At 46.2% G+C, this 24,036-nt stretch overlaps 1 protein-coding gene across 4 annotated transcripts; it reads left to right on the forward strand.

Annotated features, from left to right (window-relative positions):
* The first annotated feature begins 461 nt into the window (after positions 1-461).
* On the forward strand, positions 462-22,903 carry LOC147897268 (E3 ubiquitin-protein ligase At3g02290-like). 4 transcript variants are annotated; one of them, XM_087380867.1, is made up of 6 exons: positions 462-590; positions 787-872; positions 986-1,188; positions 21,431-21,839; positions 22,156-22,265; positions 22,492-22,903. In XM_087380867.1, the coding sequence occupies exons 3-6, from the start codon at positions 1,099-1,101 to the stop codon at positions 22,597-22,599; spliced, it is 717 nt and encodes a 238-aa protein (XP_087236993.1). In that variant the 5' UTR covers positions 462-590; positions 787-872; positions 986-1,098; the 3' UTR covers positions 22,600-22,903. The 4 variants fall into 4 exon arrangements, with proteins under 4 accessions (XP_087236993.1, XP_087236995.1, XP_087236992.1 ...); XM_087380869.1 differs by lacking the exon at positions 787-872 and having other exon boundaries at positions 902-1,188; positions 22,403-22,903; XM_087380866.1 differs by lacking the exon at positions 787-872 and having other exon boundaries at positions 902-1,188.
* Positions 22,904-24,036: the final 1,133 nt, after the last annotated feature.

Below are 24,036 nucleotides of genomic sequence, written 5' to 3' on the forward strand. Positions count from 1 at the left end.
AAAAAATGAAACTTCACAAGAATAAACATAAGGGAGCAAGTGCGTGAGCGTATGTGTGTTTGCACACAAACCTGCATGCATGTTTGTGCATGTGTGCATGCATTTATGTGTACACATGTGTATGTGTGTAACTCCCTATCCCAAATCTTATCAACAAAGGGAATAAAATAAATTGACTCAATCACTTTCATTGTGATGGGCCATGTGCCTCTCAAAGTCTTTTGATTAAGATAATTTTATTGACCCAAAAAAAAAATGTGTTAATAGTTTTAATAAGCAATTGCCTTCATAAACCATTAATGTATTGAGGATAAACATTGATGCTCTTCGATCTACTCTTCTAAATAATTTTCCTTATTGCAAATAATTGGACTAGAGTCTTCATGACCAAGGATTCGTCAACCCCGTTGACTCGTAAGAACCGAGGTGTACACCATATAAAGGACTTTGCCATAGTTACAGCCTTTGCCAAACTGCGAAGTCTTCTCCAATCAACCTCCCCTTCAAATTGATCGAGCTGCTCTCCAACATGACTGCCAACTTTCGCGTGGTGCTCCATCTGCGGACTGGTTCCTCCTTCAGTTAAAAAGGTAAGTACGCTCGCTCCAATGTCCGATTTGTATGTATATCAAAATGCGTTTGGTGTATGTAAATGGTACAAGCCGCAATCGTGTCTCAGCATTGATGTAGCTAGCTTTGACGGTCGTCTTGAGGTTTTGGCTCTCTTTCTTATACACTCTACAAAAATCATGATTAAAGTTTAAGTGTTACGATTTTAATTGGCAGACCTTTTGGGGGCTGATTGTTTGCGCATACATCGGAGTAATTCTGGAATGGAATGCTTTTCTCCATAAACTCGAAAATCCTAGATTGTAAGCAAGGCGATTTTTACTTTGCTCAGGATTTGTAAACCACAAGGCGAAATGATCAAGTCCTCATGAAAGACTGCTGCTTGGTAATGATGAAATATTACTGGGGTTCGCAGCTGCAGTTTTCAGGACAGAAACAATCTCTGGGTATGCCTGGACATAACGCTGGTCTCCTCTGGAGACAGTAGAGTTGATGTGTCGCTGCAGCTTTCTTTAAGGGCGCTCAGGGATGGGATCTGCATGTAGTTGTCACAGGCAAGAAGTTGCTGACTGCTCATTTTCATCATGCCGCTGTTACGGTTGCCGCTGTTGTGGCATGGTATGCGACATCTAAACTTAGCAGGTTGCTCTTTCTCCTGAATTTTAAGTCATGTCTCATACTCTGTGTAGGTGCTGTCCTGATCTTCCAGAATGAACATTTTCGTTGAGCAATGTGTTCGATTCTTGTTTTTCATTGAATTAGTAACCGTAATTATATGTGAAATAAATCTCTTACATAAGCGCTGAGATTATTTATGCACTTCCAAACAAAAGTTTTGAATCGTAATATTTTGCATATTAATTTAGAAAATGGCCTGTAGAAGCGATCATTGTCAAAATCTAAGTATGGTTATATGACTCCGCAAATGTAAACGTTTTCTTCTTGAAAGAGTCTGTTCCTTTTGGCAAATCTCGTGAAGCATTTGCTGTCCTTTTATATCCAGGTGGATGAAGTGCGGCCTTTAATAAGGCCTGCCTGCTTCACATATAACCTCATCATTGACAACATTTGGTGATTGGGACTTTCTGAATTATGTGGTTCAATGCTGAAACTCATATTTTGCACGATCTAAGGTGCTAGAGAGAAGTCAGATGCCAGTCTCTATGTTGCTCAGATACATCTGTTCGAGGGAAATCTTTAGTTTTATCTAGCGCATGCTTGCTGTCTTGGACAAGCATGTGTTGGCCACATGGCGAACATGGCTACGACGATTAAACTGGCACACAAGTGACTTTTATACATCTGAAAAATGAATTACATTTCTCTTTTTTTTTGGGCAATGCCAAGCCCTTCAAATAAGCTGGTATCAAAGCTCATCAGTTTAGGGGGAGTCTTCCTAGTCTAAGATTTGTAGTGGTCAATCTGGTCTCTCTCAAGTACTGGTTTATCCTAGAAATTTCAGAATCTTATAAAATTTAGACTGCCCTCTTGTGCCACCTCTTGTGCCACACTTGTAACAGCAGCTCCTATTCTTCTTGCTCTTCTCCTGAGATGAAAGGACCGCACTGCCACCTGAAGTGACTTGCAGCTTGCCCTGGGACAAAAATACTGACTCGTCTTTGAGCAATAGAGAGGACAGATCATCGAAGTCTAACTGGCTAGCTGAGACCTGACACCGCAAGGCTTGAGAGACTCTGTCATAAGCTGGAGATAGCTTGATGAGAATAAGTGCTGCCAACTAGAGAGAGGTCCGTGTGGGTCCCATGGACAAAAGCTGGTCATGGATGACTTTAGCCTTCATCAGAAAGGGCTGCATAGTACTACCTTTGGAGAACTCTAGAACGTAAAGTTGCCCTATTTGTCCACTGAACTCCTACAAGCATGTACTGCTGTCCGAGCAAATTGAAAGGTACTGCTGTGGGCTACTCAAGGAGATTGGGGACTACTGCACAAAGACAAAGGTCTCTAACTAGTAACATGTCTGAATTAATTGAGAATGCCACTACAGCTTATGCACTCATGCAGGGGAAGGTTTCTGGGTTCAGAGGCACCAAAGTGAAAGGGCAGCAAGTGAGAATCCCCCAAGATATTCAGAAAGTTCTCGCAGACTATGAAAGCAAAGTTTGTCGCTGGCGAGTACCGTCTTGTACCTGTATGTCAGATGAAGAAAAGCAAATCCTTTATAATGCCAACAAATGTCAAGGAAGAGGGCCACAGGTCTTTCGAGTGCCCACACAAGAAGAGGAAGTTCCCTGCTACGGGTGAGCATAAGGAAGAGAAGAAGAATGATCAGAAGACTAAGAAGCCCAAACCCACTGCTGGACTTATGCAAAACTTGATTGGGGCTGTTTAGAACATGGATGCTACAGAGTTATGTCGGGCATGGGGCAAGATAAGAGAAAACACCTTTCAACGTACTTAGTGTTTGCATCTGAAAAGCAGTTAGTAGAAGAAAAGTCTAATTTCTCTAAGCTGGAAAAGCAGTGGACAGATTTTCTTTTTCAGTTTAAGGAGTGTTTTTCTGACTCTCTTCCACAGGAGTTGCTTCCCTTAAGGCCAGAAGACCATACGATAGACATAATCCCTGGTAGCAGCCCCCCTCAGGGTTAGAGCAGCCCAACAAGAAGAAATTATGAATCAGGTCAAGGACCTGTTGGAGAAGGGGCTGAGTTTCTTGTCACCAGATCCGAATTCAGCTGGAGGATGTGCACAAAACAACATTCCAAAGCACATTTGGTCTGTATGAGTTTCTTGTCATGCCATTGGGGTCGACGAATACACCTGCCACTTTCAACAGAATGATGGACAGAAGTTTTCGAGAACACCGAGCCTTTATTGGTACTTTTTTTGATGACATCATCGTGTTCTCTCAGGATAAGGCTGACCATAAGAAGTGGCAATTATTTTTGAGGAGCTTTGAAAGCATAAGCTGCTTGTTAATTCCAAGAAAAGTGAATTTTTCATGCACGAAATCCATTTTCTCGAACACATTGTTTCCAAGGATGGAGTTAGGATGGACCCCACCAAAGTAGAGGCTATCATGAATTGGCCACACCTAAAGAACATCAACGAAGTACGTAGCTTTGTGGGCTTGTGCTCGTACTACAGGAGATTTATATGATATTTTGCAGAGATTGCATCACCACTCCATGCCTTGTAGAAGAAAGGGGTCACTTTCAGATGGGGTACCATAGAGATTGCAGCTTTTGAGAAGTTGAAAGAGAAGCTCTGCTCCGACCCTGTTATCATATTGCCTGATCTTCGCAAGCCCTTTGCTGTCCAAGCTGATGCATGTGGGAACAACGTAGGCAGGGTACTTATGCAAGACGGTAGAGTGGTTGCATACGAGAGTAGAGTGCTCTAGGATGCTGACGTGGAAGAATTATCTTTTAGGTTGCTAATTTTTACTCAGATCGATCACCAATCCTTGCGGTACTTTCTCACTCAGAGAAAGCTGTACGAGAAGCACATGAGGTGGGCGAACTTTCTTTCTATGTTTCATTTTCAGATTGTGCATGTGTCTGGAAAGAAGAATGTGGTTGCAGACACACTTTCCCGAAAGCCCACCCCAGATGTTGTGTCTGTTAAGCCGCAATGTTACCATTGCATATCATGATGAGCTTGATGCCATGAAGGATCAATATGCCAATGATGCTGATTTTGCACGGATTTATGATCAGTTGGTCGAGGGTCAGAGGCATGAGCACTATACTCTCAAGAGGGTTTTCTGATGATGCATGGCAGATTATGTGTCACACACTGGTTAAGGCCAAAAGTTTCGACTAAGAGTCATGCCCCACCATATGTAGGACACAGAGACCACCATCAAAGCTGTGGAGCATTCGACATTGAGGTGATGTTGAGACATACGTCAGGACATGTATCACCTGCCAGAAGGTGAAATATGACGATCTTCCACGTACATTGGGCTATTTTTGCCTATTTTCATTATTCTTTATTTTCTTGTAAGTTTTCAGCAGCAACTTGGGTAATTTGCTGTCCCAAGAGGAGGGTATGTCACGAGGACATGAAAAGTCTAATGTATCTCAACCCGTGGATAACCCGGGGTTAACTGTGATTAAGTCAAGTAATAGTTTGGGCGTGAGGGACTGGCTAGAGGATGGGAACATTTTCTAGAAGTTCTAGGGGTAAATTCTAGGTGCACCCACTAGGTCCTAGGTGCAAGGCAAAGGCATTTAAGAGGGGTCTTAAAGTTGGGCCCAAGGACAACCAACGTTATCCTTGGTATGGTGGTTAGGACTTTAATGAAGGGCCAAATGGCATGCATGTGTGTGCATGTGCTCCTACCACCTACCATCTCTCTCCCTCACCCTCCTGAAGCATTCCAGACGTTAGCTACACAGTTTTCCATGCATTTTGCTGTTGGCCGCTCCTTTTCTTGCTTCTGCTTCCATTTCTTCTCTTGCAAACAAGTCGAGGCAATCCATATAGTATATGGATTGTAGACGCGCATCCCAAAGCTCATTTTTGCTGTTGTATGGGCAGTCCGTACAGTTGGTCGGTCATCTGATGCTCATTTCAAGGCTGGGATGCTTCTTGAGGAGATTCTGGCATGTATTTTGAGGCAATTGTACGGCCTACGCGGATCCCGAGGTGATTGCAGCAACGGCGTAGATCTCGAGGCAGATCATCCATATGTACGGATTTTCCTTGCAATTCAGGGTAGATCTGTGGACCCTAGCCTCTGCAGCTCTTTATTGTTAGTCTTTCGCTCTCTTTCTCTCTCATTTTCTCTTTACCTAGAGGCTGGAAGACATCTATACCTTGCTGCGGGCCTGGACAGGGGACATGTGCAAGAGTAGAGCTCACCTCTCTTCCACGGACAGTGGGTTATTTTTTTAAGTCTTATTTTTAATTGTCTTTTCCTGGTTTTGAAGGTGTTGCAGTGCATTTTGTGTTTGGAGTCCTTTCTGGCTCCCACAGGCTTAAGCAAGCACTCAAAAGCAAGGGTGTGCCTGGGAAAGGGTAGTGGGGATGGTGTTGTTGCATGTGAAAGCCTTGAGGCTACTTTGAGCACAGTCTACATTTGGGTTTAGATGCTTTGATGCCTTCAGTTGGGTCAACTCAAAAGTGGATACCTAAGATTGCCTTGCCAGTTGGATCCTAGCGGTGCATTATGGAATTGATGCCCATAAGATAGCCAGAGGAATTGCAAGAGGAACAGTGCAAGGTGAGCCCCTTGGTGTGAAGCATTTTCCATTCGGAAGAATTAAATAAATACCGAAAGGGTGCCAAGGCATTTGGGGCCAGTGGGTTTCTTGTGTTTTGTTTTCATTGAGCAAGGGCATTCTAGCCTCCACACTGTTGTTATCCAGTTTATTTCTAAGTGAATTTAAGTAAAGGAAGTGCTTGGCATGTTGCATTGTGGCTATATTTGAGGCATTCGACAGTTGAGCAGAGGTTCTCTCCCCTTTAGTTTCTTGAAGGCCGGTTACAAAAGCTCACTCTTCTTGGGGTTAATAAACAGTCTTTGTTTCCTCAGCTCTTCAAACACAATTGCTAGATGTTCGCGATGCTCCTCTTCATCTTTCGAAAACACAATCATGTCATCAAAGAATGTACCAACAAATGCTTTGTGATTCTGAAAGATCCTGTCCATCATGTGATTAAATATCGCAGGAGCATTGGTGAGTTTGAAAGGCATGACCAAGAACTCATACAACCCAAAAGAAGTCCTGAATGTCGTCTTATGTACATCTTCTGGGCGGATGCAAACCTGGTGATACCCACTCTTTACATCAATGCCGGAGAATACAGCTCCCCCATTCAACCTATCAAGAATATCATCTATCCTGGGTATCGGGAAACAACTCTTAATAGTGATCTTGTTCAAGGCGTTGTAGTCAATACACATACGCCATGAACCATCTTTCTTCTGCACTGGGGAATAATAAGGTGACGAACTAGGTTGGATCAGCCTCTTTTCCAAAAGTTCATTAACTTGACTCATTATCTCCTCCTGCTGCGATTGACTCTATAGGGTGGTTTATTAGGCGGACTACTGCTAGGCACAATATCAATCCCATGATCCTCTAGCCTTTCGGGCGGAAGCTTACTTACTGATTTAGAAAAAGAGCTCTTTCTCTATCCATACGTGAAACAATATGCTCTTCATTCACTGGAGGAATCTCTTAGCAAAAACCATGTACGCTAAAATATGACTTTTCATTATAGAATTAATGGCAGAAGCCGTTACAACTAGGATAGATTCCCCTTTCAATTTAGCATGAATTACATCGGTCTTTCCTTTATGGCAAACAATAATTTTTCTCTTTTTGGCTTCTATCACTGCATCCAAGCAGTGCATCCTTGGAATTCCCAACAAAACATTACAATTGGAGAGAGGCATGATATAAAAGTCTTCGCTGTCCACCAAAGACTGAATATGCAAGCGAAGCTTCCCTACAATGGGAGTGTCAGGAGTGCTAAACTCTGGATTAGCCATGCCGGCTTCACAACTCGGTCCCATCTCATGTGCACGAATCCCCACTCTGGCTGCCATATCTGGAGAGAGAAAATTGGCCTTTGCACCAGGATCAAAGAAGATGAGGGCTGTTTGATCGCGAATCTACATAACTCTGTTTCGTCACCTTGAGGCTGTTCACTGATTACATCTGGCATCAAACTAGTCATGGTCTTCAATTTCTTTCCCTTTTGATTACTCTTATCTGCATCAGTCCACTTTGGGCAATCCCTGGATATGTGTCCCAGTTCCTTGCATTTAAAGCACTTCTTTTCCTCATACAAAGACTTCAGCTCTTTCGGAGAGAAATAAGCAGCCGCCTTCTTATTCTTTTGCCGCTGCCCTGCATCAAATGCAGCTTCTTCTCTATCCTAAAAGGACGAGACCCAAACTTCTTCTCTGTGCTGTCCTTCTGACCACCCTTGAATTGAGAAGTCTTTCCCTGCATCAAGGCATATGCTATGCTAGCATTCTCAATCAATTGACACATGTTAGAAACCTTCGTTTTTGTACAATGGTCTCTAAGCTCCTTTGGTAAGCCACATCAATACTTATCTACCTGCTTGGAGAAAGGAACATGCCGATAGTAGCTTACAGGCAACAAAGCTGCCTAAAATTTACTATTGTACTCAAGATCTCGGTAGTTGTTTGAATTCAGTTCATGCCAAACAGTCATGATGTCAACCTCAAAAGTTGTGGTATGCGAGGCAGCTGGAAACACTTGTTTAAAGCCTACCCAAGTAGTAGGTGCGGTGTTCTACATAAGCATTGTTAGCACTTAGCCGTGATATGATGAGCCTTGTAGGTCAGGTCAGCTCTATGAGTTGACTTCTTTGGTCAACCATATGGTTGACTTGGGGGCCATATAGGCCTTTCTTTGTATTTTCCTCTTATCCATTTGAGCAGTACTGCGTTTTGCTCCAGCTTGTTGTTTGCTTCCCGCACTCCACTCCCGTTCCATTGCTTCCTGCACCCAACAGTTGTATTGCATACAACCTGTTTTTTGAGCAAAAAAACAGTCTAGCGGCTGTTTTTTGTCTTTTTGAGGTCCGATTTTGATGTTTTTTGAAATTTCTAAACTGCCCGCATACAAACGACCCTGTCCCGCACCATTTCGGCAGAATTTTTTTTGTTCGTATAGTTGTACGGCCAGTCGTACGGCTTGTATGGACGGGTGCATGATGAAGTTGATTTTGAGCATTTTGGGGCTGTTTTTGGAGGTTTTTTGCTCAGATCTGGACTCCTTTCAGTCATTCGGGCCTTCCTCCAGGTGCTCCAACCTGCTCTAGCACCATTTGGCTGGGATTCTCTCCCCTCTTGACTCCCTAATGATTTGTATGGTACCTTTTGATGTGACATCTAATCTTATCTACTACCTTCTCCTTCCTCCTACGTGCTGTCTACTCTCAAGAGTTTGCAGATGTGTTTGCTGATTTGCCATCACAGTTGCCTCCGAGAAGAGATGTAGATCATGCCATAGTCTTGGAACCTGGTAGTAAGCCAATCAATAAGGTCCCATACCGACTCTCTAAGGTAGAATAGGAGGAAGTGGCAACTCAAGTGAGGGACTTACTTCAGAGGAGTTTCATCACTCAGAGCACTTCTCCTTTTGCATCCCGTGTGCTCCTGGTGAAGAACGACGGTTCTTACCGTACGTGCATTGACTACAGAGACTTGAATAAGGTCACCGTCAAGAATAGGTTTCCAATCCCCAGGATAGATGACTTGTTGGATGAACTCAAGGGTGCTTAGTTTTTCACTACGATTGATTTGAGGTCCGGCTATCATCAGATTAGAATGAAAGCTGGGGATGAGCACAAGACAGCCTTTCGCACAGAGAGGGGACTGTATGAGTTTAAGGTGATGCCTTTTGGATTGACCAATGCACCAGCTACCGTCCAGGCACTCATGAATAAGATTTTGCAGCCTCTCCTTTTCAAATATGTGCTGGTATTTTTTGATGATATCCTCATTTACAGCAAGGATAAGCAGGAACACATCAGACATGTCAAGCAAGTGCTGGAAATTTTGAGGTTGCATCAGCTTTATGCTAAAGCCAGCAAATGCACTTTTATGGCAGAAGAGGTTGAGTATCTTGGTCACATTGTGAGCAAGGATGGCATTCGAGTGGATCCTGCAAAGGTGAAATGCATTGAGGTTTGGCCGCAGCCACGCAACCCTACTCAGTTGAGGGGATTTCTAGGTCTTGCTTCCTTCTACAGGCGCTTTATTCGCAAGTTTGTCAAGAGGGCAGCCCCTCTGATAGACCTTTTGAAGAAGGATGCTTTTATGTGGTCTACAGATGCACAACGCAGCTTTGAAGGCCTGAAATTCGCCCTCACTCATGCTCCTATGTTGGTATGCCCTGATTTTTCATGTACTTTCATTGTGGAGGCAGATGCTATTGGCAAAGGATTAGGCGCTGTGCTAAGGCAGGAACATGGGGTAATTGCTTTTGAAAGTAGGAAATTGGATGCCAAGGAACTAGATTATCACGTGTATGATCAAGAGATGTTGGCTATCCTCCATGCTTTCGAAAAATGGCACCATTACCTGTATGGTAGCACAATCAAGGTTAAGACAGATCATAGGACACTCGGGTATTTCCTTACGCAGCCCATCTTGTCAATGAAGCAGAAGAGGTGGTTGGATAAGGTTCAGTCTTATGATTTCGACATTGAGTATAGGAAAGGGAAAGAAAACGTGGTTGCAGATGCCTTATCCTGTATGTGGGTTTGCAGTTTGTCTGCCATTTCTACCATCTACCAGGAGTGGATTCATGGTATTCAGGAAGAATACATGCAGGATTCTAAGGCAGCTCCCATATTTGTGGAGTTACAGAGGCCATCGAGCTAGGGGCATGCTGAATTTAAGCTACATAATGGGCTGTTGTGGTGCAAGGACAGAATTTCCTATGGTAGGACATGCGGGTATTACCAAGACATATGAAAAGGTCAAACAGAGCTTTATTTGGGATGGCTTGTGGCGGGATGTAGTTAAATTTGTCAGTGAATGTTTGCCCTGCCAGTAGAATAAAGTGGACAGCCGGTTACCCGCGGGTCTCTTGCAACCATTACCTATTCCAGAAGGCAAATGGACTCACATTGCTATGGATTTCATAACAGGGTTGCCTTCCATAGAGCGGGGATGGGATAGCATTTTTGTGGTGGTTGACAGAATGACAAAGCAGGCCCATTTCATACCCACTAAGACCATTATTCAGCATCACAGGTTGCTTGTGAAATACATCTCGCTCTTCTGAGAGACAGCAATTACTCTTTGATTCACTACGAACCTCCTTCGCAAAAGACAGCAAGCACACTTCCCTTTTTGCTCTCCCTCTCTCTCTCTCTCTCAACAGAGACACTAGGGCCCAGGACAACATGTCGGGCTGGACCCCCCCGAAGGTATTTTATTACTTGAAGAGAATCTGTTACAAAAGTTCAGCGTAGAGCTGTCTGATACACACTCTCATCCAAAAACGTGAAAAATCCCTTCATTACAAGAGCTTCAAGCTCATTTCAAATTGGCAACATGCCACTTGTCTAAAATCTAGACTAAGTCCTATTACATGCCACTAAGGGCCATTCTGGAGTCTTCAAAGAACTTGGTCACACGAACCGCCTCTTAGATGCTTGTTAGGCTCCCGTAGCGCTTAGGAAAAATAACTCTTCCTAGTACTTGCAACAATTAATTAAAGCGCACCACCATGGCACCCATTAATTGTTAGCGCTTTGCATGCAAATAACACATTGTGGACTAATTCTAGTCACGGTGGGCGTCCCCACTAAATACATGTGCACACCTAAACAAATATAAAAATATATATTTATTCTCTTGTTGACCGGAGTCAACACTCTTGATTATAATTAAGGAGCTTTGACCAAGGGTCGAGGCACCTTAATTATAGCCAAGTCTCTCCAACCGAAGTTGGCACATCTTGGTTAACCGGAGTTAACCCTCTTGGCGTATGCCAAGTCTTGTTGACCGAAGTCAACACCCTCTGACTGTAGTCAGCTCTGTGGTTCTCTGGTTAACCGTAGTTAACCCTCTTGGTAATAAACCAAGTCTTCCCGACCGAAGTCAGGTTTACTTGACTAGAGTCAAGTATCTTTGACCGTAGTCAATCCTTTGATCATTAAAATAACTCTTTGACAATAATTAACACATATAAAACTCTTTAATTATGATCAAATAAATGGTCAGCTGTACTTTGACTTAGGATATTTACATTGTGGTGACAGCTTGGCAGTTCATCGAGCATGTTTTTAAGCATCATGGCTTCCCTTGGGAGATTGTCAATGACAAAGATGCAAAATTTATGGGTCACTTTTGGCAGTAGTTATTTACATAGCAGTCTTTAACTAGATGACCCATTTTACCAAAGTAGTAGCATTCAACATTGCTGTTTGCATTTTGGCCTCTCTGCCATCGATTCAAAGCAAGGATAATGTTCATTGTGACTAGCTTTTCTTCAATGTTAGAGGTGTAGTTTTCATCTACCTCTTGACATTCGAGCTTCATTCCTTTATGGTTGTGCCATTACCCATCACTATTCACACTTCATTCCTCTCTTGGGTTATTATCACGGTCTATGCCGTACTTCTCTTACACCTAGCACTGCTTACCACCCTGAGACGGATGGACAGTCAGAAAGGGTGAACAAATGGCTGGAGGAGTATTTGAGGCATTTCTGTCATGACACACATAAGTCTTGGGATAAGTGGTTGGCACTTGCTGAATTTTGTTACAACAGTACCAAGCACATGTCTATTGGCATGAGCCCGTTCGAGGCTATGTATGGATGCACAGTGGGTATGCCATCTTTAGTTGTAGATATGGCTGTGAAAAATCAGCAAGCAAGAAATGACTTGGAGAGTATAGATATTGGCTAAACAAATATATAGGATGCCCAAGCTAAGCAGAAGAAGTATGCGGATGAACACATGAGGTATCTGTCTTTTGAAGAAGGGGATTATGTGCACTTACGCCTCCATAAGAACTGTTACGCCTCACTGAAAGGTAACACCAACACGAAGCTTGCTCACAGGTATTACAGTCCCTACAGGATCATCTGCAAAGTTGGCAAGGTGGCGTATGAGTTGGAGCTACCCAGGACCTCCATGATTCATAATGTTTTCCATGTGTCCTTGCTGAAGCCACATGTCGGACAGCATGTCCAAGTCCTTCCTGAGCTACCACCTATGAATGAGGAGGGCCACATACACTATGTTCCGGAGCGCAGCATGGGTTTCAGGGATCACATACTCCAAAACAAAGTCTACACCGAGGGACTTCCTGAGGATGTGAGGATGAGAACTCATGGCAGCCAGAGAGCATTGTCTAGGACAACCCCTATCTCCTACCGGGCTGATTATTATTTGCTGTTTGCTGCACCTATTTAACAGCCCACATATAAAATTTTGAGGGCAAAATTCCTTGGGGAGGGATGGCTGTAATGAAGGTGGGAAATAGCAGGGAATTAGTTGGAAATAGGTGGGAAAGAAGAAGGGAAATTGGTGGTAAGATAGGAGAAAGAAGGGGGACTATATAAGTCAGCCCCTAATGATTTGTATGGTACCTTTTGATGTGACATCTAATCTTATCTACTATCTTCTCCTTCCTCCTACGTGCTGTCTACTCTCTCTCTCTCTCTCTCTCTCTTCCTATCCCTCTACCCCTTTCCTCTCCCTCTTCCCCTCTCTCTCTCTCCCTTCTGCTCCTCTATCCCCCTTTCTCCAAATCTGTCCCTATCCCTTTTCTACAGGCAGCTCCAAAATAGGTCATCCCACTTGGAAAAGGCTTTGAAATCAGCAGCAAGCGACAAAATTCAGCTAGGAAGCATTTCGCTCCACTTTTTGCAGCCTGTATTCGGCCCGAGAAGCAGCAAGTTGGATCGCCTCTCCTTCTGGAGCCCAGAAATTAGTCAAAAGAGGCTGTAGAAGAATTCGCCACAGTTCTGGGGTCCAGAACCAGCAAAAACCAGCCTGTAGAGAAATCACAACTCTTGCTGCTCAGCTTCCAAGAGCAGAAACATCATTCAAATAGGTCGCCCAGCTTCCTGGAGGTCACCAACAATAGTAGAAGTCCAAAATCCAGCTTGAAAATAGGTCGCCCAGCTCCACATCCCCTCTAGGGAAATTTGTGATAGATTCTCTCTCTCTTCTAGCTTGCTTTTTGGACTCCTGCCTACCAAACAAGTGTCTTGTGCTGATTTTGGAGTCCCGTGCCAAAAATAGCAATTTTTAATTGCACCACTCTTTTGCCCTTCTGTTGCACACACTGGTTTCAGGAATTAATTGCCTAGTAATTGGCCTGAACATTCACAATTTCCAAGAGCCCACTAGGAATTTTAATTCCTCGAGTCCCGCACACGTGGCTAGACTTCCATGCCCAGAGGCCCAAGACAGTCACATGTAAATTACGGGAGTCGCAAATCAAAATTCCCATAAATTCACGTCCTCGTGACACAGCCTGCAATCCGCGACAAAGACTCAGTGCGAAGCTTTGTATAAATGGATGCCCAAGTATGTGTGGGTGTGTGGATTTGTATGTGTGAGAGTATATGTTTATACTATGGTTTATACCCATTGTTGGCCGCTGATGACGTCAGTGGGGCTGTTATAGTAGCTAGTCCTTACTATGCGTGATGGAGTTTATGGTTTTCAACATTATGAGTGACTATCATGAGATTGAAAGTGCACTATGTTGTGTTTTGTGAGGATGAGTTTGGGCATGTTCCTAGGTTCATCTAGATATATGCTACCATGGACCCTCCAGCATCGTGAATACTGGAATCACCTCGGAGAGAGCACTTGACAATGTGGATTCTCAAAATATAATGCCATCACGAACAATTGCTTGGCGTTGATTTCCCATACAAGCGTGCAGTGAATTCCAAGTAAAGATGATGAGCTGTACAACAAACTATGCCCAATTTCCTTGGTGAACACATCACGTCCAAGAACCCAAAACAATGAACTCGGAACACATCTTGTCCATAGTTTTTGTTACACCAAGCAATGAACATCGAACATATCTAGTCCATAGCTCCAAATCTTACCTTGCTTGCCAAATTTTTTAGTTATAGTAGCCCACTCTCACGCCCACAAGCCCTCTCTAGCTGTGGCACGTGGGGCACCCTTACCTTTTAGTTAGCAAGTAGGTGCAATCTAGAGTTCTTGAGCAAGAGCTGCCCTTAATCACCAGACTTGTTTGAAGGTGAGTTTGATTTTGGTCCTTAGATTTGCTCTTGGACTTAGACCGACAATCGTTGGCTAGATGACCTCTCTTTCTATAGGAATAGCACTGGCTCTATCCTTTCTTCTGCACTGTCGAGAGTGCCTGATCACCATTAAGGGACACTTGCAGCTTACCTTAGGATAGGAGAATAGATTCCTCCTCCACGAGAAGAGAGCAGAGGTCATTCAAGTCCAACTAAGATGTGGGGGTACCCATACCTTTTAGTTAGCAAGTAGGTGCAATCTAGAGTTCTTGAGCAAGAGCTGCCCTTGAATCACCAGACTTGTTTGAAGATGAGTTTGATCCTGGTCCTTAGATTTGCTCTTGGCCTTAGACCGACAATCGTTGGCTAGATGACCTCTCTTTCCACAAGAATAGCACTGGCTCCATCCTTTCTTCTGCACTGTCGAGAGTGCATAATCACCATTAAGGGACACTTGCAGCTTACCTTAGGATAGGAGAATAGATTCCTTCTCCAAGAGAAGAGAGCAGAGGTCATTCAAGTCCAACTAAGATGTGGGGGTACCCATACCTTTTAGTTAGCAAGTAGGTGCAATCTAGAGTTCTGGAGCAAGAGCTGCCCTTGAATCACCAGACTTGTTTGAAGATGAGTTTGATCTTGTTCCTTAGATTTTCTCTTGGCTTTAGATTGACAATCGTTGGCTAGATGACCTGTCATAAATTTCAGATCATCCATTCCTACACTAGTTCAGTCACGGGCGATGGCAACTTGATTATCCACCCAGCCAAACTCTCAGGATAGGATTCGTCTCATTACGTATATTTCTTCATGATTTTTCCTCATCCTTATCCTTGAGACCCCAATCTCCCTAGATAGTTCCTGGCCACATGTCACATTTTAGGCCCTTACTTAGATGCATCCTTTTTCACCCCTCTCTTGGAGTTCCCTTTTAAAACAATTGCCCCTTGGCAATTTACACATTAGATGCACCTAGGCCCTAGCCCTATTAGAACTATCTAGTCAATGCCATTACGCCCTCACCTAGGACCTTGGCAGTTACTTCTCTTGACCATTTAATTACGCACATTAATTATTACAAAAGTTGGTCATCTAAGAGAAAATGCCCACCGATCTATCCGAGGTCATGCTATCTCGGCTAGAGCATAACATGACCTCTCTTTCCATAGGAATAGCACTGGCTCCATCCTTTCTTCTGCACTGTTGAGAGTGCCCGATCACCATTAAGGGACACTTGCAGCTTACCTTAGGATAGGAGAATAGATTCCTCCTCCAAGAGAAGAGAGCAGAGGTCATTCAAGTCCAACCAAGATGTCATGACCTGGCATCGTAAAGCTCAATAAACCATATCATACTTTAATGGAATCTTTGTGAGGATAATTGCAACCAATTGAGGATTCTACCTAGACTACAAAAATAGAGCCATATATAAAACATATCGAGTTTTTCAATGCGTGAATTCACAATGCTCTTTTTCATGCGTTGGCCACTTATACTGTTGCTCACTTATACTGGCTGTATCGCATAGGAAACCCTTATACTGTTTTTTGGGACAGCAAGCATATTATCATTATTATCGCATGCCCGAAATGCTTCGTATGCATGTTTATCTGATTATGGTGCATCATTATGATTAAAATATTTTTTGTGCTTCTTCCCATACCAGAAAGCATTTTCATACTTCATTGCAATAAATGAAATGTTTCCAAAGCTGAACAAAAATATTGCTCCTGTGAATTCAAATCAATATTTGATGCCAAATTTTTTTTATTTTTTATTTTTTCAAAGAAAGGAACCTTCTATTAATGCTTGAAAGATTTCATACAAGACAACAGCTCCGAAGGTGCTGAGTATGAAAAAACCGGAAAAGGCTGAAAGAAAAACCGGCCTGTTCCAGAGAAGCCCAGCTCACTGCCTAGGGGGTCTCGGGAACTGGGGCTAACAGCCAAGTGGGGGGACTATACAGCCAGTGAATCCCTCGCGGAGTGAAGATGTAGAAAACACTTGCAGGCCAAGCCTTGCAGAAACGAGCACGCCTCTCAATAGTCGCCTTGGAGCCTGGAGTCCCACGCTCCCAGGTGGACCGTAGAGTGTAAATGATATCTTGCCAGATGGCAACCAAGGTAGCCGAGGGTGGAACCGGGTGCTCTCCCATCACAAGACTGTAGCGAGCCACCAAGCTGTGATATTGGCTACCACCTCCCAAACAGTCTTCCCTAGGGGAAGGAGGAGCCAGGGCGTGAGGGGGGGGCTGCCTCGTGGAGTGCAATCCTCTGAATGCTCTGACCCTGTATCCGGTAGGCTGGGGAAATCTCATCAATCTGGAATGCGTGTCCTCCCTCTGTCAACCAAGCCACCATCCCCCAGGTGTAGTCTCTGTGAAGACTCTGCATGCGTGTCATGATCCTGAGGGCTCTCATCTAGATCCTCCTTGCGCTATGATAGCTCCATAGGCAGTGTGGGATAGTCTCCAGGACACCATCTGAGCAGCAATGGCACTGCCCAACCATTGGCATCTGCTTCAACCATGGGCCGATGGGCAAGCCTTTGTGGGCTGCCAGCCAGAAGAAGTAAGAAATCTTCCTTGGTCGCAAGCTGGACCACAACAGCGTCCAAAACTTGGAGCGAACATCCCGGGGCACTCTTTGGGTCTCTCCCTCGAGCGAGTCCATCTCGATGAGTCCATCTGAAGTCTCCTGCCAATCCGTGTGGTGTAGGAAAAGAAAGGCACCTCATCTATCGTCTCAGCTAGGCCGCCCCTGGAGTGCGAGAACCACTCCCCCGGGTCCCACTAGACCTCCCTCAGGGGTCTATCCTCCCATAGCCAGAGGTGCCATCTAGAGGCGTCTTGCTCTGAGATACTGGGAGGATTGATGTGCCACTCCTTCCCCAAGCGTCCTACCACTTTGATCATCTGCCAGTGTATCCCATCAAGACTCCCATCTATCTCAGGGTCACTCACAGTGAGGGGCTGCAGTAGGCCTCCAGGTCCTACACGGAAGAAGCCGGGGTGCATGCTGCCGCGTTGCATCAAAATCCTCAAGGGAACACCAGTACGGGAAAACTGCCCCAGCCATCTGCTGTCTCTTCAAATGTGAAGTCCTTCCCACCAGGACTCATGAATGGTTAAGTCGATCTCGTCCATCTGCTGCCCTGCCCCTCTCAAATGCGCTAGGGCGTCAAGCCTCGCCTCTGCCTCCATAGGTAGTCTGCTCCAGCGACCAAAAGACTCTGCTGGACCACTGTCCCACCGTGCCCAACCAATGTGAGTCCGCTGCCCAAGCATACGTCCATCCTGATCTCTGACCTCTGGGTTACACAAAAGGGGCCGACGCTTGAACTCCTCTCTGCATCTGGGCGGAGCACGGATGAGACCCCCTGCTAGTCTCTGCCAAACCCTGTGAAGACTCCTCATCAGGGGGGAGCCCTTCCCCGTAAAGGGGACCTCTGAGGTTGCCACTGTCCCCTAGTGCGTGGGGTGTTCCTCAGAAGCCCTCTCTGTAAGAGGAGCTTCCAAGGCTCGGCACCTGGGGTGAGGCCACGAACCACTAGCTTGCCTAGAAGGGCCTTGCTCTACATCTTTGGATCAATGACACCCAAGCCTCCTTGTGCCTGCGGCATGATCACCGTCTGCCAAGCTACTCGGGCCCTAGTGTTCCTCGTGCCGTCTAAACCTGCCCAGAGGAAGTTCCGTACCAACCGTCGGAGCTGCCCAATGCATCCTTTGTGAAAGCACCAACAGGAGGCAATATACCAGGCAGTGGCAAGAAGGACCTGGTTTGCTACTAAGGCGCGACCTGCGAGGCCAAAGTCTGTGAGACTGAGATCCCTTCTGCTCCGTCCTACTGCGGGAGACCACTCCTCTGGACCTCTCCCTGGGAGAAAATAATGGCGTCGTCTGATGTCTGCTGCTGAAAACATGTGCTCCTGAATCATAAGGATGTCCACTGCCCGCCCTACCACTGCCCTCTGCAGCTCCTGCCGGAGCATCAGGTACTGCGGCTGACTATGAACACGGTCGTGGAGCCCGTGTACGTTCCAGCTCACTATGGTCCAGCTCATGAGGACGAGGGAGTTAGGAACAAGGGTCTCCTATGAGTGGGTGCCTGTCCTAGAAAGACTGCCTTGTGTGATTTTGTCGGGGGTTTGGAGGGCGAGTAGTCAGTGTCTGTGCGGCGTTGTACTGGGGTGGATACCGGCTCAATACCGATCTTCCGTGCCCACTTCATCATGAAGGAGGCTTCCACCCCGAGTAACTCGGCGCACGTCTGGAGGGGCCATAAGTGTGCCTGTTCCACCTTTGCCTCCAATCTGATAACTCCTGTCGCCAAACCACACACCGGCTCCTCGCGCGTGAAGCTCAGCTAAAAGTTCACCTCCGCGCCATGGGCGTACCAAAGATCTAGTCCCTGTGGTCCCATCCACTCGTCCATCATGAGCATAATTTGATTACCCAAAATAGCATCAAACACCTCCGGGGACCACTTCTCCAACCCTGTGGATGCAAACGGAAATCTCCAAACGGGGTGTGTCTGAGGTCCCACTGCACTGATCGGACTCCCCTTTCGGGCCTGAAGGACCATGAGCGGTATGAGTTCGGAATCTCTAGATAGTTCCAGGGTCCTAACCTCTAGAAGTCCCGCGGTAAGGGATGCCTAGGCTGGAAGTTGGGAGTTGTTGGCCGGGAAGATGAGCCTCGTCCCTCAGGATCCCTCTCTGAGCGAACCTGCTGCTGCGATGAGAAAGCAAAAGGGGGCGTTGTCGTTCCCTTGCTTGATGGCAAGGGTGTCGAAGTGGAAGAGGCTGCTACTGAAGCGGAGAGGGGGGCGGCGGGAGAGTGAGAGGTAGGGACGCGGGGGACAGAGGGTGGGGGGCGGGTAATGAGGGTGACCATAGAAGGGGGGGCTGAGGGGGGGAGGGAGGGGGCGGGGGGAACCCTGGGGAGTGAGGGGCAAGTGAAGAGGAGGAGGGGGAGGGGTCTAGGGGAGGGGGGGGAGGGGGAGGAGGAGGGAAAAGGGCGACCACAGGTCCCTCCCTGCTGATCAGGCTCGTTGGGGCTCTGGATCGGCTCCTTTGGGCTAGCGTCTGCGGCTTCCGCCATTGCCGCATCTGGAGCTCCTGGGGCTCTCTGCTGCTACAAGGGTGGGTGCGGAGGCTAAACTTCCGAAGCTGGAGGATCTACTGATTGGACAGTGGCCTCTGCTACTAGGGGAGGTGACTCCTGTTGTTCCTCTTTCGAGGCCTCTCGATCAACCCTGTCCCTCTCCCTGCGGTTGGCCCTCTGTCTGCGGCGTTTGCGTGCCTGCTTGCTTGGTTTCTTTTTTCTTTTTAACCTGTGTCTAGTTCCCTTCTGAGGAGGTAACCCATGGGGTGTGTGATTCCTGCTGCTTCTGCTTGAGAGGGCGCTGAACTCGGACCTGTTGACTCTGCCTACTCTGTGGAGGAGGGGGGGGAGGCGCACAAGGGTGGCCACGGGGGCAATCTCTGGCGAGGTGACCCATCTGTCTGCAACGAAGACATTGGTCTGGTAGCCCGGAGATCTCCACCCTCTGGCGAAGTGTGCCCCCTTCCAGGGTCTCGAGAAGGATCAGCTCTGGGAGGGACTCCGGGCTCTCTACCACTAGTCTGATCCTAGGGACTCCATCATCTGTTGGGATGGAGGCGGCCGTCTCTGGCGGGGACTTGAGCACTGTGTCAAATGCTCGGCCAATGGAAGGGAGGATGGCTTGATACTCCTTGGGGAGCCTTGGGAAGCGGAGTGTAACCAGAAACCGTGGAACATGGTGTGTCGTATCCATGTCCTCCACTGTGAACCCATGATACTAAGGAAAGAGGTAGACAAGGTGCGGGCCAAGGAGAATGGGGCTCTGCTCCACAAGTGTTGAGGCGGTGTCAGGGGAGCTCAACTGGATGAGGAAAACACCTCGTCCATAGATGGTGACCTCCTGGATGTGGTCGCCCTCTAATGTCAAGCTCGCCTAGATCCACTCTCGCACCTGTCTCCGTGTAGGCGTGAGGCCCACAGTTCTACCCACAAGCGCCTTGTCCTGGAGGGACTAGACTGCCTGCTGTACCTGTTGCTTATCAGCTGGGGAAAGAAGAACCTTAATGGCTGTGGGAGTCGAGGGTGCTGCCATAGAGCCCCTTTGGCCTGACCAAAGGTCACCACCAAGATTTTCTTGCATTGTAACAAACACGAGTGCTCCCGCTGTAGGGAGGCAAATGAAAAAGGGACGAAGCGGAGAGGGAGAGGAGAGAGAAGGAGAGGGCAGGGGAGGAAGGAGGGAGCAAGGGGAGGAGGAGGAGGAAGGAATGAAGAAATGGAAGGAGGCGGGAGAAGAGGAGAAGAAGGTGGGAGGAGGCGGAATGCCCGGGGGGGGCGGGCTAGCGGGAGGGTAGAAGGGCGGGAAGAGGTGCGAGGCGGCAAGGAGGGGAGGCGGAAGGAGGGGGGGCGGGGGAGCAGCAAGGGGGGGCGGAGCGGGGAAGGCAGCGGGCGGGGGGGCGGAGGTGGAGCGGGGGAGAAAGTAGGGCGGGGGGCGGAGGTGGAGCGGGGGAGATGGCGGAGGTGGAGAGGGAGGAGGAGCGGGGGAGGCAGGGCAGAGCGGGGGGTGGAGGTGGAGCGGGGGGAGGCAGAGCGGGGCAGGCAGAGCAGAGGTGGAGCGGGGGGGGGGGGGGGGCAGAGCGGGCGGAGGGTAAGGGCGAGGGCGAGGGTAAGGGCGGAGGGTAAGGGCGAAGGCGGAGGTGGAGCGGGGGGAGGAGGTGGAGCGGGGGAGGCTGGGCGGACCGGAGAGGGAGGAGGGGCGAGGGCAAGGGCGAGGGGGAGGCAAGGAGGCAGGGCGGGCAGCAGGAGAGCAAACAGGCCGTGGGCAGCCTACAAGCCGCTGCAGGCAGAGGGGGGGAGCTCACCGAGCAGCTCCTCCATACCTCATGATGCCTTTCACTGTGATGCCAATTTATAACCATAGGCCTATTAAGATCTCCATGAATAGCCGAAAGCTTTCCCTTATATTGAAAATGAATTACATGGTTGTAATGGTCAATGTTTACAAGGGAGGTGGTGTGTATTTTACTGGATGTTTTGCATGTCAGCAGGCAATTTGAATGCTTTTCCCTCCATGCTTGAGAATAGTTAACTGATCTGTAGCTGTTGGCAGTGTGTCATTGCTCACCCCTCCGGAGGAAAACATGGTGAAGCATCATCTTCGGCCAGTGCATCTCAATCTGCAGGACAGCTAGATAGAACTGCAGGAATTTTGTTTCCTGCTATCCATGCTGCATCGAACTTCCAATATCAAAATCAAAGCAACCACTTACGTCCTGAGACACATGGAAGCATCAATTTGCATGAGGGAGGTCTTGAAAATCTTCAGCGAAGCAGTGATGCAAGTGCAGGAGGTGGGATGGTGGTTGTTCAACAGCAGACTAAAGGTTATGATTTCATCGAAGAGAAGCAAGGCATGGAAGATCTTTCAGTTGTTTTAAAAAAGACTAAGGGCTTTGGGAGTATTGATGCCATTACTTTTCTACAAGAGGATTCAGACAACTGCCCTGTCTGCCTTGAGGGTAATTTATTTTCCATAGCTCCTGTAACTTTCTGCTTAGGCATTTGTTATGTCTCAATTTCTATAAGCACTTGGAGAAAGTTAATCTTAAGTCTCAAGGTGACTCAAAAAAGGCTTGTACTTTTTATCGCAGAGTGCTTTTATTTAGGCTGTTAGAGTTAAAGAAAATAGCCTTAGATACATGGGTTTCTCCAACTTCAGAGCAGTGTCATCAAAGGCTAAATTGCATGGAAGAATATATTCTGTTCATAATAGTATTGAAGATAGAGTCATATAGCCTGAGCTAGACTTGGAAGCATGCCTTTGATGTGTTGCAGAATATGATGTGGACAATCCAAAAATTGATACAGAATGCGAGCATCATTTTCATCTGAGTTGTATTCTTGAATGGATGGAAAGGAGTGATAATTGTCCCATCTGTGACAAGGTATTCTGCAGAACTTCAATCTTGTAGGTCGTGAACAGTCCTTATTGTTTTTTAAAATTGTTTTTTAAAAACTACATTTCTATTATTTTGTTGCAATGTAACTTGTGAGACTGAAATTCTGTGCAACTGTGGTTCAGGAAATGGTATTCAGTGAGAGCCTTTAGGATCACATACAAACGCAAATGGTAGCTCTTATTTCTCCTACTGGATTTTATTCCTTTCGCAGCTGTACATACACCTGGGTGATCGAAAGAAGATTGTTTTAGGATGCTCACAGAGCAGTTTGGTACCTCTTAAACCTCTGTGGGTTGACCTATGTCTAATGTACAGTTGAATATCAAAGGTTTCTAGAGACCTATGGCTTGAAAATCTGTTCATATTACACATTTGATGAGCTACCCATATATCAGTCAAAATTATAAATGGGTAGATGGCTGAGCAGGTCAAACCCTTGAATTAATGTGAGAAGGAGGTTTTAGTATCACAGATAGGTGACAATAATTTGACAGTGATTATAGATGAAATTCCTTTCAATGACTAGCTTCTTGTATACCTTACGGGTTTCATCTTGTCCCTGGAAGATGGAGTTTTTAAGGCAAGGTTGTATGCTTGAAAATTGTAGACTCTTGCATTACGGTGCGTATCTTCTTTATTTGGTTTGGGTGTAACTCTTATTCTTTTTCCTTATTTATTTTGCTCCTCTTTTTCTCCTCTGCAGTGTGTGCTTGTGATCATTCAGGCTCTTGAAATTTTAATGAAGTTTTTTCTCTCTTTTGCTAGAGCTCCTCATTATGCAGTATTATAACTGGTACTTGTGCTTGTCCATCTTCTGCTGTTTGTGCTTTCATGGAAAGGTCCTCTCTGGATCAGGTAATTTTGGGGAGTTGAGTTCTGATTCTATGAAGAAGTTTTCACCTACAGCAAAATCTCATTAAGCCCCACTGCTTGGTGGTAACCCTGCAAAAAAAGAAAACGGTGTGGTCAGCATTACCCATGTTAGACCTCTATAATCTTCCTTTGTCCGTTTTATGTTGTTTATCTATCTGCGCTATTGTTACCAGTGTAAGTGATTGTGTCTTGATGTTGATTTAGCATATGTCCAAGGCTAGTGAGACTTGGAACATATTGAAAGGTCAGTATGAGACACGAAATCTAACTAAGATCCAAAACCCGAAGAATCATCTATTAGCATAGTTCTTAGAAGGAGAAGCATCGAAGACTCTCAGCACACGGATCAAGAATCTTAGTGATTAGAGGGTAGCAATAGGGATAGCAAAGAGAAACAAGGATTTAGTCAAGAGATGTATCCTAATTCTTTCCCAAAGTATGATGCACTAGTTGCAATACTTAACACAGGTGAGAACTTTAACCCTCACACTTGAAGAATTTGGTGCTATGCTTCTAGACGAGGAGATGCAATTAAAGACCCATGATGATAGAAGTGGTGCAGCATTCTTAGCCATTGCCAAAGTGTGAAGAAGGATGCAAAGAAGAGGAAGTTTAAGGGAACATGCCACCACTGCAATAAGAGCAGTCACATGGCCAATGACCATTGAAAGAATCAACATGATGATGAGAACGGTACTACAAAGTTTTTTTAAGAAGGCAATCACGGCTGAACTTGAGTTGGAGCTATGGGTTGCAATTGAAGAAGCATGCTCCTTAAGTTTCAGCAAGAAATGATTCATGACTCCTTGACAATGGAGAATCGTGTCACATGACAAACTAGAAGGAATGACATCGCTTTTTGATGCCTCTTGAAGAGCCTATC

The sequence above is a fragment of the Dipteris shenzhenensis genome, chromosome 10 (assembly GCF_047967505.1).
Source record: "Dipteris shenzhenensis isolate YYH24624 ecotype China chromosome 10, Dip_SZ_1.0, whole genome shotgun sequence".
Classification (NCBI taxonomy): Eukaryota; Viridiplantae; Streptophyta; class Polypodiopsida; order Gleicheniales; family Dipteridaceae; genus Dipteris; species Dipteris shenzhenensis.